This window comes from Scylla paramamosain, chromosome 3, assembly GCF_035594125.1.
Source record: "Scylla paramamosain isolate STU-SP2022 chromosome 3, ASM3559412v1, whole genome shotgun sequence".
Classification (NCBI taxonomy): Eukaryota; Metazoa; Arthropoda; class Malacostraca; order Decapoda; family Portunidae; genus Scylla; species Scylla paramamosain.
The window spans coordinates 35,542,889-35,562,196 of NC_087153.1; the positions used below are offsets into that span (position 1 = coordinate 35,542,889).

General features: G+C 39.1%; 1 protein-coding gene and 1 long non-coding RNA gene across 3 annotated transcripts; one reads left to right on the top strand and one right to left on the bottom strand.

Annotated features, from left to right (window-relative positions):
• The first annotated feature begins 1,072 nt into the window (after window positions 1–1,072).
• LOC135094550 (protein patched homolog 1-like) lies at window positions 1,073–19,129 on the top strand. 2 transcript variants are annotated; one of them, XM_063994732.1, is made up of 21 exons: window positions 1,073–1,634; window positions 4,489–4,618; window positions 5,023–5,139; window positions 5,720–5,805; window positions 6,780–6,986; window positions 7,320–7,491; window positions 8,185–8,288; window positions 8,670–8,790; window positions 9,286–9,468; window positions 10,245–10,358; window positions 10,687–10,804; window positions 11,159–11,289; window positions 11,643–11,796; window positions 12,204–12,362; window positions 13,539–13,675; window positions 14,721–14,823; window positions 14,993–15,168; window positions 15,715–15,840; window positions 16,827–16,967; window positions 18,042–18,221; window positions 18,988–19,129. In XM_063994732.1, the coding sequence occupies exons 1-21, from the start codon at window positions 1,555–1,557 to the stop codon at window positions 18,994–18,996; spliced, it is 2,748 nt and encodes a 915-aa protein (XP_063850802.1). In that variant the 5' UTR covers window positions 1,073–1,554; the 3' UTR covers window positions 18,997–19,129. The 2 variants fall into 2 exon arrangements, with proteins under 2 accessions (XP_063850802.1, XP_063850814.1); XM_063994744.1 differs by lacking the exons at window positions 1,073–1,634; window positions 4,489–4,618; window positions 5,023–5,139 and adding an exon at window positions 6,230–6,290 and having other exon boundaries at window positions 5,759–5,805.
• Window positions 14,992–17,320, bottom strand: LOC135094619 (uncharacterized). The gene is made up of 2 exons (XR_010263890.1): window positions 15,683–17,320; window positions 14,992–15,210 (listed from the first exon to the last, which is right to left on the bottom strand). It is a non-coding gene; the product is annotated as an uncharacterized LOC135094619 (long non-coding RNA).
• Window positions 19,130–19,308: the final 179 nt, after the last annotated feature.

The following is a 19,308-nucleotide window of genomic DNA, read 5'->3' on the forward strand; positions in this document are numbered from 1 at the left end:
TGCCTTGCTTTGCCTCGCTCCTACCCATGCATTTCCTTTTCTTTATCTGTTTGCACTGACAACGCAACGCCCAAACATTTTCTTCACAAAATTCACATTCTTCGCGCACCCGCAGAGTCTGTACACTTCCTCCTACCCACACAACAAACTGGTAGGTATACAGTTACACAGCCCGTTACATGTCATCTTTACCGACTCGTCTTCCATCCATCTACCCATCTATCTGTTGTGACCGTGATGTTGAAGTTTGATAGATGTTTGGTGTTAAGCTTCAGGAGTAATGACATTTAACTGGTAATTTCTTTTTTTTTCTCTTTTTTTCTTTCTTCTTGTTTATTATTTATTTATTTTTTTTCGCATTTCGTTCCTTCTCCGTGTTCCGTCTTCCGCTGGCTTTTTTTTTGTTCTCCAGTTTGCTTTTTTCTTCCTTATTTTCTTCTTTTTATCGTTTAATTTTCTTGTTACTTCGTTTTTCTTATTTTTCTTATTTCGTTTTCTTCTTTTGTACGTTTCGTCTTTTCTTGTTTTCTTGTTATTTATTTTTTTTCCTTTTCTTATCTTCTTATTTCTTTCTTTTCTTGTTTTCTTATTTAGTTTCTTCCTTTTGTCTTCCGCTTTCGATTTTCTTGTCTTGTTATTTCGTTTTCTTTTCTTGTTTTCTTCTCTTTTTTCTGCTTTTCCTACTTTTCCTTACGTTGTTTTTTTTTTCTTGGTCCGTCTTCGTTTAATATACAGTTATCACACGTCTTTATATCAGGATACATTTACGAGCATTGACCCAAAAAAAATCGCTCTACCATTCTTATCTTGCCTTGTATAACAGAAACACTCATAAAAAACGGGGAGATTCCTATATGACGTCACGGAGCCACGTTCGCTTATACAACCACACAACAGCTATTACCTAAGTCACTGGGAGCTGGGGAGGTGATGGGAGGGACCGTGCGTGGAAGGGGTAGGGATGGAATGGACAGGTAAAGGGAGGTTGGGTGTGGGGGGGGTAAAGTTAATTCGTCCTTATCACCGAGTTAGCTTGATAAGATAGAGGGGAGGTTGTGCAGGGGAGGGTTGGAGGATGATAACGAGGTGCTGGGCTGCAGTGAACGTTTTGAGGGTTTGATTCAGTCCTCTGCGACCACGAGGGACGATATAGCGTGTTCATTTCTCCCTCTTATTTCTTCTCTCCGTCCCTCTTTAGTTCCCTTCTGGAGTTGTATGACCTAGTTGTTGCGGCGTTTAATCAGTCAGTCAGTCTTTCATCCCTTCTCTCTCGTTTGCATTTGTAAATACCAGATACTCCTTGGGGTAGTTTAGGGCACCACTGCAAATCATTAAGGGATAAAATCAAGCACGAACATAAGTTTCCAGAGAGGAAAAAGAAAAGATTAAAAGCTACACGTTCTCGATCCGAAAAGAGGAGCTTAACTTAAAGTTGAAAATATAAAGTAATTGAATAAGTGAGGATCGAATTGTTTCTCCTTTGCGGCCACACAAACGAGCAATTCACCCTCTGAATAAGCCGCCGCGTCGCCCCTCTCTCCGTCAGCCGCCGCGATGGGGAAGCCGAACAACGAAAACTGTCTGAAGAAGGCGAGCAACGCCATCTCCAATGGACTTCAAAGGATATTCTTCAGGTGAGTCCTATATTTTGTTCCTGACCTAACAATTTAACTGCTTATTACTCCTATTCACTTAGGTAATCCTGAACAATTTTGCCTGACAAATGTAAAATTTCATACACTCAAAACATGCTTTACTATTCAATGATTTCTTTTGCTGTGAGTGTTATCTTTCAGAATTATGATCTATAGCTGCTAATTATTTATATTTTATCTGAGTAACCATGGGCAGTTTTACCAGACAAAAATTAAACTACATAACAACAGCAACAAATATATCCAATCTCTTCCTTTTGTTGTGAGTGTAATCTTTCAAAATTATAAACTAAACATGCACAAGATCATTTTATCAAGCTGAGAAAAAGTCATAGTTGTCAAAGCGTTAGTAGACTGGAGTTAGAACGGTGTTAGAAGTGGGACAGCTTTCCTTGGGCCTACAGATGAGGATCCAGGCATCACGACTGTACTAGTAAGTGTTAGAATGGAAGGCGAGTGCGTAAAGGTGATATGTAACAGGTAACTTGCTGCTGTATATGCAAAAGTTTCCTGGGTGAGTAGGAAGTGGACAGACTGCGGATGCGTGAAGAGTGTGGATTTTGTGGTGGAAATTTTTGCGCGTGTGGCTGAGTGGAGGGAGTGGAGAGATAGATGTGCCTTACTTGATTGATGAAAGATAGATGAATGATTTAGTGAGTGGGGAAACTGAGGATTCGAATCTCTCTCTCTCTCTCTCTCTCTCTCTCTCTCTCTCTCTCTCTCTCTCTCTCTCTCTCTCTCTCTCTCTCTCTGTTGTATTTATCATCCGAACTATAGAAAAACAAACTTTGTGCACACTTTACGTATGTCTCAAACACACACACACACACACACACTACCTGAACATTTTCCAGACAAGCTTGAGAAGTAGCGTCCGTACCTTGTATCTCGCGAGAGAGAGAGAGAGAGAGAGAGAGAGAGAGAGAGAGAGAGAGAGAGAGAGAGAGAGAGAGAGAGAGAGAGAGAGAGAGAGAGAGAGAGAATCAGGTGGTGAACTTTGTCACGTAAAAGGATGGCATAAGCAAACAGCTTTTTTCTTCTCCTCCTCCTCCTCCTTCTTTTTCTTCATTTGTGGACCTTAAATTACCCAAAGAATCTCCTTCCTCCTCCTTCTGTCTTTAATCTTGCTGTCCTCCGCCCTCTCTCTGCCTTCACCCCCGCGCAAGGCACAATAAAGATCCACGTAGGGAGAGAGGAATTTATGAGCAAGTTGCTGGAATGACCCACGCAGGGAGAGAGGAATATACAAGGTGCTGGAATGACCCACGCAGGGAGGGAGGAATATACAAGGTGCTGGAATGCTTTTATGACTTGTTACGCCACACTGCAAGATAACGTATAGGAAATATTAGAGGGGACTTACCTATTGTGCGCTGACCCTCTCCTGATAAGACTTGTGTTACGTCACGAGTGTTACGTAAGAGTGATAGTTACTCTGAATTGAAATAACTATGCACTTTAATGTACTTAGCGCATAATTGTACATGATATTAAAGATACTAATAGGCTTGTTTTGGGTGATGCTTTTTTTTATATATATTTCTTTTTTTTTTCTGAGGTAGTTTGGGGAAATTTGTATATTTTGTTATTATTATTATTATTATTATTATTATTATCATTATTATTATTATCATTAACAACAACAGCATGAAAGAGGAAGGAAAAAGAGGAAATAATAAAAAAAATAAATAAACTCCAAGAAGCCAGTAGGCCTACACGTGGCTACTTCTTTCTAAAGCACACACTTATTATCCCTGTCCGTAAAATTATCTAATCTTTAAAGAATGTGGATAGACCGTTACATAAAGGCGCAATATGATGCCTACTTGGACATCCTTGTGAACCCCTGGTATCGGTGTTACGAAACCACTCGCCCCCCCCCCTGCCCTCTCCACCTTGATGCATGGAGAGCAAGGGCAAGGTAATGTATCTTCCCTGGCCAAGAGCATTGCAGTGGTATCTGTAGAGCTGGGCCCCAACCTACGTCCCCCTACCCACCCTCCCACCTGCTGCACTGATTACAAGGCATCTGTGTTGCTCCCCCGTGTTATACTATGCATCCCTGTTGTCCCCCCCAGCCTGTATCCGCCCCCCCCCTCCACCGGCCAGTAAGTGTCAAGTAATATACACTACTATACTGTATATACTATAGCATGTATGTGTCCGTGTGGTTTCCCGTCCATCTTTTATTGGTATTAAGATGAGGTCTGCTAAATAGGCGATCACATGGTTCCTCCTTTCAGTCGAGATCTCCCTCAGGCGCCTCAGATCAGTCAGTTAATCAGTCAGTCCATCTCTCAGGCGCCTCAAATCAGTCAGTCAATCTGTAAGTCCATCTCTCAGGCGCCTCAAATCAGTCAATCGATCAGTAAGTCCATCTCTCAGGCGCCTCAAATCAGTCAATCAGTAAGTCCATCTCTCAGGCGCCTCAAATCAGACAGTCAGTCAGTAAGTCCATCTCTCAGGCGCCTCAAATCAGTCAGTCAATCAGTAAGTCCATCTCTCAGGCGCCTCAAATCAGTCAGTCAATCAGTAAGTCCATCTCTCAGGCGCCTCAAATCAGTCAGTCTCTTTCTCAGGCGCCTCAGATCAGTCAATCAATCAGTCAGTCCATCTCGCAAGCGCCTCAAATCAGTCAGTCTCTTTCTCAGGCGCCTCAGATCAGTCAATCAATCAGTCAGTCCATCTCGCAGGCGCCTCAAATCAGTCAGTCTCTCCCTCAGGCGCCTCAGATCAGTCAGTCAATCAGTCAGTCCATCTCTCAGGCGCCTCAAATCAATCAGTCAATCAATCCAGCTCTCAGGCGCCTCAAATCAGTCACTCCCTCCCTCAGGTACGGCCGCAGCATCGCCACCTACCCCTGGATCTACATCGCCGTCTGCGTGGTGGCGACGGCTGCCTGTTGCGTGGGCCTCATGAACTTCTACACAGAGACACGCGCAGAGAAGCTTTGGATTCCGCAGGTATACAGTGTTGCTGTCTTGGGGTTTGTAGGATGAGCTCTGGTGAAGTCAATTTGGTTTATTTATTTACTTTTTTTTTTTCTTATTTTTCTTACTTTTTGTTAGGAAAGGATTACGTCCACGTTGCAGCCTCTTTTTTCTTTATTTACCTATCTATCTACTTTATCAAGATCTGTCCCACTTACCTACCTATCTACCTATCCACTTATCTTCCTAGTATCTGCTTACTACTACTACTACTACCACTACTATACTACTACTACTACTACTACTACTATTTATTGTAGCGACCATAACCACTCAGCTTAAGGAAGGACCTAAACTTTTGCTGCCATAATTCTTTTGTAGCTCTTTGTAATCCTTCTCACTCCAACAACTTCCGTCTGGGTTCCTTCCCCTCGCAGGACTCAGACTACGTGAAGACCCTCAAGTGGCAGGGCGAGAACTTCCCCAACAACCAGCGGGCGGAGTTGATCCTTTACGAAGCCGGCAACGTACTCACGGCGGAGTACATACGAGAGGTGAGCTGAGTTCCATGCGTCACTGAACACTTATTGAGGAGCGAGTGAGATAGACAGACAGATAGTTCGGTGACAGAAGACGGGGAGTTGCCTACATGAGCAATCCCCAGCCGAGATCAAGACTAAGATTATTCTGCCATGTGTGTGTTATTTCGTCAACGTGTTGGTGATTATATCAATACGACATTTAATCGCACCATTGAGACAACGTCAGCGACATGATATGGATATGAATATATATATATATATATATATATATATATATATATATATATATATATATATATATATATATATATATATATATATATATATATATATATATATATATATATATATATATATATATATATATATATATATATATATATATATATATATATATATATATATATATATATATATATATATGTTTTTTTTTTTTTTTTTTTCAAGAGGAAATGGATTTTTATCTGTAAACTTTTTTTAAACGTATTATACAGAGCGTTGCAAGTGCACAGATTAGTAGTAGTAAAGTGCAGGAGTTTGCCTTAGTGTTCATTTTGATAACACAGCCTGCTTTTGTTTATCCGCCGCTCAGATGTACCGAGTAAGGAAGGAGCTGCGGGAGATCGTCGTGACGGATAAGTACGGGAGGAGTCTGTCACAGGAGGACCTTTGTTACAAGTGAGTGTGCGGGGCTGGGGCGGGGCGGGACACTTCTGCGCCACACGTCCACTACTTTCAAAAAGTTCTGCTTGAAATGACACGGATTTTAAGGGCGTTTCTATGATTCTAGTGACAGGATAGCAAGAATCTTATATTATTAACAGGAAAATACTTGTGAGAACTCGGCTAATCATCTCTGTGGCTTTTGAAAATAGTCGTGGTGAGAGAGCGTTTCTGAATACGAGCCAAGGCTATTCACGCTGAAGAGGGAAGCTGAGTCACTGTAACAAGTTTCACTAGTCTTCGATAAGATTAGACGTGTTAGTTTATAAAGCCAATCAGTTTGTATGTAAAATAAAAGCAAAGATAAAATAGGATTCTTTTACATTACTTGATTCAGTTAAGAGTACAGTATACATTTATTTTTCTCTTAATCCTTCAGCTGCTAATGACAGTGACACCTGCTTACTGAGAGACTCTATTTTGACTTCTCCTTTTTTAATGTAAGTTGTTGTATTATTGTATGTTAATATATTAGTTGATTCCGTGGAGAGTAAAGTGCATTTATTTTTTTCGTAACACTTCAGCTGCATGCAGTGACACCTGCTTAATGAGAGACTATTTGAATTATACTTTTTTTTTCGTAAGAGAGGTTCTGGCCAAGAGCAACAAAAAGGCCACCGGAAATGCTAGTCCCCCAAAAAGTAAAAGGATTGTAGTAGTAGTAGTAGTAGTAGTAGTAGTAGTAGTAGTAGTAGTAGTAGTAGAAGTAGTAGTAGTAATAACAGCAGCAGCAGCAACAGTAAAGCAGTAGTAGTAGTAGTAGTAGTAGTAGCAGCAGCAGCAGCAGTAAAGCAGTAGTTGTAGTAGTAGTAGTAGTAGTAGTAGTAGTAGTAGTAGTAGTAGTAGTAGTAGTTGGATTTTATTTAATCTTATTTTACTTTATTCATTTTATTTTATTACTATTTATTTTGTGCTTGGCGTGTCTCCAGAGTTCCAGTGGTGGCCACGTATGAGTTTCAAGAGACGGTGGAGCAAGACTTCGAGGGGGACATGGACGCGCTCCCCGAAGTGCAGGCGGCGCCGGAGATGGCCTGCTACGAGCTGAACCTCCTAGACGTGTGGCAGGACAACGAGACCACCATCCAGGGCCTGACCGACGAGGACGTGATTAAGGACGTGAACGCCGCCAACACCAGGTCGGTAGAGAGAAAAAGACTGGCACAAGTATAGGTAAACTAGATAGAGACACAGTTTGGTGATAAATACACACAAACTAGATAGGCAGACATGGATAGTTCGGTGCTAAATACATACAGCATACTTACCTTTTCCAGTAAGAGTCATGGCATGTACTATGTTTTATACACATATTATCCTGAGTCTTGCAAGTACACGAGAGTAGTAGTAATTTTTCACTCAGTTCGTGGTGTTGTTGAGAACACAGCACGGTGGTTCAGAGGTTGTATGTCATCAGAATATCGAAAACAACTCATTTATTTGTATCTTGACTGGTCAGTTGTACTCCGCAGTGCCACTCTGGGCTTCCCGTTGGATTTCATCGGGCTCCTGGGTGGCGTGCAGACGAACGCTGAGGGCCTGGTGGTGGAGGCTCGCAGCGCCCTCACCACGATACTGATGGAGGTGAACCGCACTGAGGTGGACATGGGGGACGTGGGCACCGGCGAGGGTCTCTCCGAAGATGTACGTAAATTTGCCGGCAGTAGTCATTTAGAGTTCATAAGGCTCCAGGGAAGCTATTTTGCAGTATTTCAGCCTTGTATTCATAACTGCTGAAGGGAAAGCCAGAGGTAAATTTGCTTGCGCTGGTCCTTCTGAGTTCGCGGTGCCCCAAAGAAGGTTTTATTAAAGTTTCATGAATATTTTCCTAACTCGGAATGCGCGTCAATTTGAACCCTCTTTCGGAAGTTGCAGGCGGATTTAAAGGCAGGCTTGACATTGCTACCATTTTTCATTCTCTGTCCAGGAGACTCCTAGGAAATTTGGGAAGTTTCAATCATACACGTATTTCATTCTGATTATGATTATGATTATTCTGATTATGATTATTATTATTATTATTATTATTAATATTATTATTATTATTATTATTATTATTATTAATGTTACCTATTATCATTTATTATTATTATTTCGGTTTACTTTTTATACCAAAGCCAAAGTTATGATTCGGCAGCAATACATTTTTGAGATATAGGGAGCAGACACTGTATATCCAGGGGATCAGACATTCTGTGTTCAAAACTCGGAATAAACCCTGGGCTGCCGGTCTACACACACACACACACACACACACACACACACTACTCGGATATCCCCTTTCAACTGTAATAGTACTGTGGGTACATGAGATTCAGAGCTACCACGCCCCTGCAGGTAGACTTGGAGCTGTACGAGTGGGAGGCGCAGTTCATCCGAGTGGTGGGCAACGACACTGGACGACCCGAGGGTTTGAATGTGTACCTCCAGTCAGCGCGGAGGTATGGACAGGGCGTCACTAAGATCTGTATTCTGAAACGCTTGGCCCTCACACCACGACTATTTTTAAAGGCCACAGAGATTATCAGCCAGGCTCTCAAGAGTGTTTCTCCTGTTAATAATGTAGATATCTTTTTAATCTGTCACTAGAACCCTAAAAACACTCTTAAAAAACCGTGCAACTTCAACTATGCAGAGCCTTTTGAATATAGTGGAGGTGCGGCGTGGAAGTGTTTCAGAATACGGTTTAAAGAAAGCATTTATATATATATATTTTTTTTCTGTAATGACTCTGGTGCTCCATAACCAATTTATCCTTCCGTATTTCTGTCTTGCAAATAGGTGTGGTCGGGTCTAACATAAATCTGCCCTTTTCGTGACAGTTACGGCGAGATCAGCGGGGACACCATAGTGGGGGACGTGTTTTATCTGGCGGTGGGCATGCTGCTACTCTTTGTCTACGTCCAGGTGATGCTGGGGAAGTTCAACCTGGTGGAGACTCGGGTAAGGAGAGAGAGAGAGAGAGAGAGAGAGAGAGAGAGAGAGAGAGAGAGAGAGAGAGAGAGAGAGAGAGAGAGAGAGAGAGAGAGGTCGCATTTTTCGGTTACTTTGAATAATATTACTCAATAATTTTAGGACAATCGTAATAGATTAAATAAAAAAAATAAAAGCTTAATATTGATTCTAGTAATGCAAACAAATTAACAAGTAAATAATAATAATAAACAAAAAAGTTATGATTTTCAAGACATTTCTCTACTTTAATTTTTACATCTCAGTATCTTTAGAACGACTGCATGAACTAGGAAAGAAAGAAAGAAAAAATATGTATGTAAGACACCATTGATTACAATAAAAAACAAAGTAAAGCAAAAAGGAAGAACATATATTTAGCCACCATTAATTACATAATAAAAGTTTAAACTCTTAAACCTAAAACAACAATTATTACAGTCCTTCAGAAATTTAAACTGACAACATGGAATTTTCCTCCGTCAGCCCGTGTTGTCCCTACTGGGCCTGGTGTCTGTGGGCATGGCTGTGGGCGTGTCCTTCGGCCTCTGCTCAGCCTTCAACGTCCCGTACGGCCCCGTGCACTCCATCCTGCCCCTGCTGATGCTCGGCTTGGGCGTGGACGACATGTTTGTCATCGTGCAGTGCTGGAACAACCTGAATGTCGCTGTGAGTGCTTCGGTGCAGTGGTTCAGAGATTCATTCAAGAAGTTCATTTTTTCATTCGTTTCATTCAGTTTCATTCGTCTTTTTTATTTATTCCAGCATCAATATATATATATATATATATATATATATATATATATATATATATATATATATATATATATATATATATATATATATATATATATATATATATATATATATATATATATATATATATATATATATATATATATATATACTAATCACTGCAGGCGACGCCGCCCCTGCTGCGCTATCTCACCCATCGGTCGCGTCGCGTGGTTTCGCCTCTGTTGTGAACTTGACACCGGCCTTGTTTGTGGTTTGGCTTGTCTATGGGGAGTCCTCTCTTGCTGTGGATATATTAATTGCGTAGATTTCTCAGTGGCCACTTTTTATTTTATTCTTTTTTTTTCACTCGTTCTTATTTTCCTAATTATTTTCATATTTTCGTCATTTTGTATGATGTAATGCATTTTTATTTTTATTTATTCTTCTATATATTACCTTCGACCCTAGTTTCCTCTTCTTCATAAGCTCCACTATTATGTTCATTATTGCAATAAGACTGAAAATGTGTATAGACCAGTGCACGTCAGGTTTCATGTGGGAAAATAAAAATCACCAGAAAACTATGAGAAAATGCTTAAGAAAATAAATGCAATGGATTAATGGCTCAAAGTAAATACGGACAAGAAAATAAAAAGCGACCAGAAAATTTTAATCAGCTGCATCACTAATTGGCTTGTGTTTGTCAGGAGCGACGGAAGGAGATGAAGGAGAGGGTTGGCCTAGCGCTACGTCACGCCGGGGTCGCCATCACCATTACCTCCCTCACTGACTTCGTGGCTTTCGCTATTGGTGCCAGCACTGTAAGTTACCTGAACGATATAACATCTCTAACCCATTTGTTACTTGTGCTTCTTGTTTATCTGGTTGCACTCTGCTGAAGTATTCTGTAAGATCCACCCATCACATTTTTTATCACTCGTTTGCAAAATTATCCATTATATATACCTCAATAATAGCTAAGTCCTCCAAATTAAAACATGCTGAGAGAGAATGTCTTCAATTTTGTCTTGCATTTTTTTCATGTTAACAATTTGAGTGCAGAAATAGCTATTTGTTTGTGTTACTGCCACTGTGTAGCCAGGCAAGTTAATTTCGTTGTTCACCTCATCTTGATATTTGATTGGACAGGTGCTGCCAGCCCTTCAGTCATTCTGCATCTACTGTGCTATTGGCATCATAGCACTGTATGTGTTCCAGGCCACCTTCTTTGTGGCATGGTTCACCCTTGACCAGACCAGGATGGAAAGTGAGTACACATATATTAGGACAGAGTATGTAGAGTGTGGATGTGATGGTGGTGGGAATACAATGTTCCCATAACGATGTTTTGTAGGTCTTCCATCATCCTTTGTAATTTCACCATCTGAAATGATGGCTGATTAAAAGAATTCCTGAAGCACATATGCAAGACATATCTTCTTACAGAACTGACTTTGAGTAACATAGAAAGCCTTGCAGCTCATTGTCAGTTCTGTAATTAAAAAATATGGTTTGTTAAAGTTGATTTAAAAACTGGAATTGGTGATGTTAACAACACAGCAAATACATGCTTTAATGAATTTTTGTAAAGCATATTTCAACCTCACCCATTGCACCACAGAGCATCGCAATGGGCTGCTCTGGTGCTACACACACAAGCACTGGACGCCAAATGCCTGCTCCCAAAAGGACCTATGTCAGATGTTCTTCTCAGAGATTTACTCTAAATACCTCCTAATGAAACCAGTCAAGGTGACTATTATTTTAACTTTGTTTATTTGAGATATTTTTCTTTGTGTGCTTTATCTCCCAGTGCAAGGTAGAATGTAAGAGAGGCAATAAAAAATAGAATTAACAGAAATATGCTGCATTTTGGGCCAAATAAGTAAATTATTAAAAAAATTACAGAAGAAACTCCCTTCCTTTGTATACTTGTATTATAGAAAGTTCAAGGTACAGAAATTCTTGAGCAACAGTTTTGTCCATGATTATAGGATTTATCACCAAATGTCTAGATAGGAGCATCTCTAGCATCCCTGCTGAGCTCATTCATCTTCAGGTGATGCTTCCTGGTCTCTAGTTCCAATCTCAATTCCTTCCTGTAGGTGTTAGTGTTGGCAGTGACAGCAGCAGTGTTGGGAACCTGTATATGGGGTGTGACCAACCTTAGGCAGGAGTTCAACCCTGTGTGGTTCATCCCTGAGTCATCCTACCTTTACCAGTTCATCTCCAAGGTCCAGTACTACTACCCAGAGTCAGGTGACATTCCTATTGTTCATTTTATTAGTTCTTGGTAGCCATAGAAAAGTAGCCGTTCTATATCTTCTCTAGCCATATCTATCAGTATTATAGACTCGCATTTTGTTGCTGTGAAAAATTAGGCAGCAAGTTGAGCATAACATATCCATGTTATGCCCACCAAGTTATTTATGTAATTGAGACTTGACTGTTGAACTGAAGGTGCATGCAGCAATTAAGTCCAGCAGAAATTTGAATGTATTTAAAGTTGGGATGATAAACAAAAAAAAAAAAAAAAATGATAAACTGAATATTATTGATTGAAATTTTGACATTCCATTCTGGGAGGCAAGAAGAAAAAAAGTGAAAGCTTGCTTCAGGTTTAACATTACCAGCACTGGGCTCTTACAAGCTTCTCGATGCTTCAGGTGAGAAGGGCCTGGTGTACCTGGGTGCCCTTGACTATGCAGCAGAACTCCCCAGCATCAGCCTGCTGGAGGACAAGATGAAAAGCAGCAAGTACATCTCCTCTGTGGACTCGTGGTATGACAGCCTGGTCAGCTACACCTTGGACACTACAGGAGAAAGTCAGTTCTTTTGCCTTGATTTAATCTGGTTAAGTAAAGTAGAAGCCAATACTTACTTGTCCTTTTTAATTCTACAGCATGTTAGTTCAAGCCAGTTGTTTGTACTGTGATGTATTACAGGTACATAATAACATAAGAACATAAGAAATAAGGGAAGCTGCAAGAAGCGACCAGGCTTACACGTGGCAGTCCCTGTATGAAATAAGTAGAATAAAAACGAGACAAAGACGTGAGGTAGAGATGAAAAAAATATAGTTGTAAAAAGATGAGAGGATGAAACCAACACACACACAAAGTAAGCAGACAGAATTATGAACCACTAGTGTCACACTAAATGAGGAGAGAAGAGAAGAGTACATTTAAAATAAGTATTGCTGGAGAAAGAAGACACAGTAGATGAGTGTGGTGGCTTAGGAGGCATGTACAGTGAGGAAGTCTTTAATGCATCCTGATTTAAATGACATACTTAATAATTCTCCAAGATATCATGGAAATTAAAGCTACATTAGCAAACCCACTGGGAACTAATTTCTACTCAACTTTTATGAAGCAATAATGCTGACTGGCAAAGAGATACTGAAAATAGGAAAAAGTTTTTTAGCCCCAGGCTTACCTCTGTAGTGTAAATATAGAAGTGGACATGTTAATGAAAATACTAAGTAAAAAAAAAAAAAGAAAAAAAAGTCAAATTGAGCATGTTGAATTGAGCAGAGCAATTTTATAATTTATGGTAGTACAATTGTTGCTTATGTTTGGAGCATTGCTGTTGAGATCATTCATCATGACTAATGCAAGTTATTGCACATCAGACTTACTTAAATCATTGCAAAGTTCCAAGTGTAGAGATAGTAGTAGATCTTTTCATATCTGACTGATCATTTGGTCAACTTGGCTTACGCCCATCATGTATTTATCAAATATTTATTCAGCTTAGATGATGGGGTTTAGTACAGTGGTCCAGGAGACTGTCTCATTCCACTGTGGGCTAGTGGAGCTAATAATGTGAATGATGTGTGTGTATAAGTGTGTGGTGCATTGTCTGGGCCAACCTAAATGGGATTACTGGTCTGGTACAAAAGTAGATAGATAGCGGTGATTCATAGCTATGGATTTATTCCCTTCACAGAAATACTTGCAGTGTATTCATAGTGAAAAATACATACTTCTTCTCGACAGACATTGAAGGAATGGCCGTGAATGCATCCTTCTTTGGGGAGATACTTACAGGCTTCCTCTTCTCTGGAGAAGGTGGTCGCTTTCAACAATACTTCAAGTTTGAGAATGACACCATCTTCCCAGAACCTCATGTCCTGGTTAGTGAGGCAATATGTTCTGTACACACTGCTTTTACTTGTCTGTACATGCTGTGTGCCTGGGAAGCCAAACATTGCTGTCAAGGGTGGGAACCATTGATACTGAAGTGACTTCTTGGTGTGAGTTGAAATATCTGTTAGGTTGGATGTAAATAGTACAGGGAGTGGAACAGTAATTACTACTTTAACAAAGTGAAAGGAACATGAAGACATTAATACTTCCTTAACACTCAGAGTTTACCTTACCTATTGTGTGATTATTGTGAAGTTTGAGGTTATGTTTATGGAACTTGAATACAGAAGATTAGGTTATCAATTAATATTCAGGGAGGGCAGCATAATTCATAAAGTGGAAATGTATGATTAAAGGGGAGATGTATGCAAGATGAATGTGATATTGAGCATTGCTAACATGTTCAGGATCAGTGTTTGTGCTTGACATCTGGATACAGGAAGGCTGTGGTGGTGTGTTGGACAGTCATGACCAGTCCCATCACATGTCATTTTGAAAAAAGTTTCTATGATCATACAGTATGAAAAAAAAAATGAATAGAGCAAAGGGAAGCATAAAGTGAACTTCAGAAAGTTTGAATGCTGTGTATTTAAATGAGTTGTGTTAACTTTGTACATACTTTTGTGGTTGGAAGGTCACAATGAAGTCATACACATGATGGTCAGGTTGAAAATAATATTTCCACCATGTTCCTTGCACATCAGAACAGATGATTTGAAAGGATGGAGTGAGGGGGTTGGAATGGAAACACCTCCCCTATGCTTCTGTATCTATTGTGAGACAATGTGTGATGTCTTGTCATAACTATCTGTTCTTCATGGGGATGATAATCCTGATATACATATTGAAAGATAGGTCCTTTAGTATTGTTGGATGACCATAGTGACTTGTTTTTATAGAGTTTTGTGGTAAATATTTAAGATCACTATTTGCCCCTTGTATTGCAAATTTAATGTTATACTAGAAGTTTTACGCTGATTAAATAATAATGAAAGCATGAAGTCTTCATGGTTTCTTTTGTCTTCTTGCCAGGCCAGCAAGTTAGGTTATCAGCACACCATCTTGAACACTTCCAGTCAGCGCATTGCAGCCATGGACCAAATGAAGAGCTTTGTGGACTCTGCAAATTTTTCTGGTATGTAATTTCCTCTTTTAATTGTTTGTGATCTTTGCCTCTTCTCCTACCCTTTCCCTTGTTGAGTAGGATAATGATAATTTTTCTAGTCTCATGAATTTAATTATCTATATTTTCATTGTTATCCAGTGAATAGATAAATAAGTAAATGTCTGTCTATACCCAACAGGCTTTGCAGCCCCAATTGCTGCTGAGTATAGCAACTGGGAGACAGACAAGATCATTGCAGAAGAGCTTATCCGCAACCTGGCTTTGGCTATGGCGGCTGTGTTTGTGATGACACTGTTGCTCTTGGCCAGCCTTATCAGCTCCATCTATGTGCTGCTCTGTGTGGTGCTGACACTGGTAAATACTGAAACATGCTAAACCTCAGGTCTTGCTCTTCCTCTGTTAGTAGTAGATAATATAAGGAGACAACAGTAAGGAACTTTTAATTTTGTTTTGCAATGTTTACTGTGTTTATTTTATGCTTAGGATGAATGGTTAAGTATGTTTATGATAGAGAATGGTATGAAATTAAATATAGCTCATTGAAAAGGGAGTACTTGAGGATTGGTGATTATGCCATTGTATAGTAGAGTTTTAGGTCCGTATGTGAATGGTGTGATTGCTGACCATTTCATGGGATCGTGTATTCTTTTTTTTACTTGAGATAGAAGCTCTGCATGATGTGAAAATATGAAGTCAGTTATTTTGTATTGACTTTGAAAGGTCATTTATTGGTGAAGGTGTAATTGAGTTTCTAGAATTAAACTGGCAAATGTGTTATCTTTAAATATTTAAGGCAAGTTGGTTAAAATGAACAAAGAGAAGTGCAGCTAATTATGGTATCTTGAGTTCTGAGTGTCACAATGCTTACCTGAGACTACATGTGCACATCTCTCTCTGCAGGTTGATGTCATGGCTTTGATGACCTGGTGGGGCCTCACTATTGACACAGTGTCCTGCATCAACTTGGTCCTCTGCATTGGTTTGTGTGTTGACTATTCTGTCCACATCGCTCTTCACTTCCTGCAGGTGTGGAGTGATACTTAACACTAATACACTCAGATTTACGGTCTTAGGGATATAGCAACACTTGGACTTGGATTAGTTATATTCTTGAACAAGAGTATCATCTGGACCACTGTATGTTTTTGGTATTGTTTTTATGCATATATAACAAGCCAACATCCTGAAAAGGCACTCAACACATGTATATTCAATCACATACACATACATTGCTTCACATCTTAAGCCTTTCATAACCCTTGCAAGTAATCCTGCAGTATAATGTAACTTTCATAGCAGACTTTATCTCTTTCTCCACATTTACATATGCTTAGCATTTCTCTCAAAATGCTTTCCTCATCTTTCTGCCCTTTTTAAAATCATTATTTTGTTTCATCTTTTCTTTTTAATGCTCTGTTTATATCTCATAAAACAATTCTCATTCACTTGATTATTTATTTATTTATTTTTTCAATATAATTTTTCATCTGAATTCACTTTTGCATAATAGGTAACTTTTTCATTTGACTTCTCCACACCTGTCACCCAGCACCTTATCTTTCCTCTGTGGCCATACTAGACATGCATGCCTCTTCAGTTGTAGGCAGTTTGCTGTAGGTACTGTTCACTCCATCTTTACTTAACCACACTCCTTTACACACTCTACTTATATGACAAAGCCTTTCTTACACGCTCCACCACAGCACTCTTAACCAACAGCTGTTCTCCTTCCGTATCTCTATGACTTTATTCTTTCATCTTTCAACTTCCCTGAAAATAATGGCCTAAAGAGACCTTAGTAAAGTGATGATATATGAGTATTTCTTGTATAGTTGCAGTTTTATATAACTTGTCTAGCAATTAGTAATTGAACATAGTGTCTAAATCACATCTATTGTAATTATTTGAAAGGTAGTAAGGAAAAGATAAAATTTAAGCTTGTGTAATATACTGGATTTTATATTGTGCAGGAAGTCACTTCATATCCACCTCACTTATGTCTTTTTTGACAGATAAAGGGAAGCCGTGATGAAAGAGTGAGGGTGACAGTGAAGGAAATGGGCCCTCCAGTGCTGAATGGTGCCTTCTCCACCTTTCTTTCATTCATCCTTCTGGCAGGCTCAGAGTCTCATGTCTTTGAGTCATTCTTCAAGGTCAGTATTTCCACTTGCCTGTCTCTCAAGGCCTGTCCACACTATTAAAAAGTATCCAAGAGACACTGGTCACTGAGCATGTTTCTAATGCCTATGAAAGTGTTACCAGATGAGGTAAAGGAGATCCTACACTACTGGACAAAGACTGTTAGGCTCTGCCTTTACTGGGCAAAGTTCTTTCGTAGTAGTAGTGGAGGGATGGCCAGACATGATGTCGATGTATCCAGAACACTAAGTGAGACGGATAACTAAGTCCCGATGTATCCAGAACACTAAGTGAGACGGATAACTAAGTCCCAAGAAACCTTTTGTTTTGCACTACTGACCAGGTAGGGCAGTTTTATGACTTTTGCCCAATCTCTACTTTATATATATATATATATATATATATATATATATATATATATATATATATATATATATATATATATATATATATATATATATATATATATATATGGGAGTCAGGTAAAATTGACCCCTTAAAATACCCTAGCTTCTCTGTCCAGGTACCAGTTACAGTTAATTTAGTCTGAACATCAGTGTTTAGGATGACAGTTTAACCCCATGTAGTGAGCCACTTATGAAGAAAACCTTAAAGCTCCACTTCTAGACAGCTACTGGGAGGAGCTTATATTTTTCAAGATTTGGAATTGAGTATACTTGTCTATTCTGAAAATCAACACCGGAGTAAAAAGCTTATTCTTCATTTCCTCTTCTCTGTAACATTTTCATATTTTTTTTCCAGTAATCTTTATTAAATCTCCAATATCTGCAAGTTTCTGATTGCTGACATCTACAAATTATTGTTTTCATGCTAATATTACAAAAAATATTTCGGTAGTAATAATAATATCATAATATTAATATAATAATATCATAATATTATAAGCCATATTATTGTAAAGTTTTGCTCAATTTATGATGATGAAACAGCAGACTTAATTTTTTGGTGCTTTAAATATTTTTTCCTCATTACTGATCTCATTCAGTATTAAATACTGTGCACACTATTCCTTGTATTTCTTTTTATCTTGTTTTGTGGATGTGCCAACACAAATGTACCTTTCCCAGATATTCTTTGGAGTGTTCATCTTTGGTGTGTTCCACGGGTTGGTGTTCCTGCCAGTGCTGCTGAGTCTGATTGGTCCTGCACCCTACAGCACTGGCTCAGCTGCCCCACTGGATAGTGAGAACATTTCCAGCTACTCCAGTGAGAAGATGCTGGTGATCAATGGCCATTCATACACCCAGGTAATTTGTCTTGGTGGTGGGACCATTTCTTGTGTCATTCACTAGTAAAGGGATCACTTGTATTGTAACTCACCCATTCATTGCTGAAACCACCACTTTAGGTAGCTGGCATTCATTATTACTGCCTCCTCTTATGCTTAAAGATGCTTCATTCCATAATAATGGAATTGCTTATAGTTTTAGTGATCATTACTTGGACTTTTAACCCTGGAAGGTAACTCATTCATTACACTCCAGAAATAAGGCTTATTGTTTTCTGCTGGAGTTTCTGGGCTAAACCAGCCACTGTTATCTGAGCTTGTTGTGACCACAATTGGCCAAATAGGTGTTTCTTTTGAGTGTTAGCTGTTGTCCTTTGAGTCTTTGTTATGGCCATTCCTTTTTTGGCAAGGGGGTTCTTGGGAAAAATGATCAAATTAATAGGTAAAAGACAGTTTGATACTAAGTGGCAATAACCAGTAAGCCACAGAAAAGCTAAAATAAGAAAGTAGGTGACCCAAAAACCATTAACAATACATATTACAGTTGTTATCCAGTGTCATGTGCTATATTCATGGAAAGAATGGGTTTGTCATATTTTTGCAAGTATTATGTCATTAAAGTAAGTGGTAGTTTAAATCCTGTATCTCATTCTTGTGCAGGATAGTGACACTAATTTCAAGATTATAGCTTGTCAGTTGACAAACTATGCTTTTCACACTGATTATCACAAGATATTCCTGAGGTTCTGCACTTGTTTTCTAAATGAATGCTTTTCTCTTTGCAGCACATGTGAGAGTGAGAGGAAGATGGCTGCAGAAAAAACGAAATCTCAAGCTATTTATTTAGTATAGAATTTCTAGCAGTAGGTAGCCATTTTGTATTCACAGTTGTATATTAATTTTTTTTTACTTATTTATTACATGTTACTTAGGAATATATAGGCACTATATAATTTGCCAATCTGAGGAGAGTGGGATAACTAGATTGAATTTAACTTTTGGTTGAAGTTGAATTGTCAGCAGCAATCTTCCTGATGTAGACTTGGCTTGAAGGATAATACTTGTGCTAAGATTTACATATGTGAGAGAGACCAGTGTAGAATGAC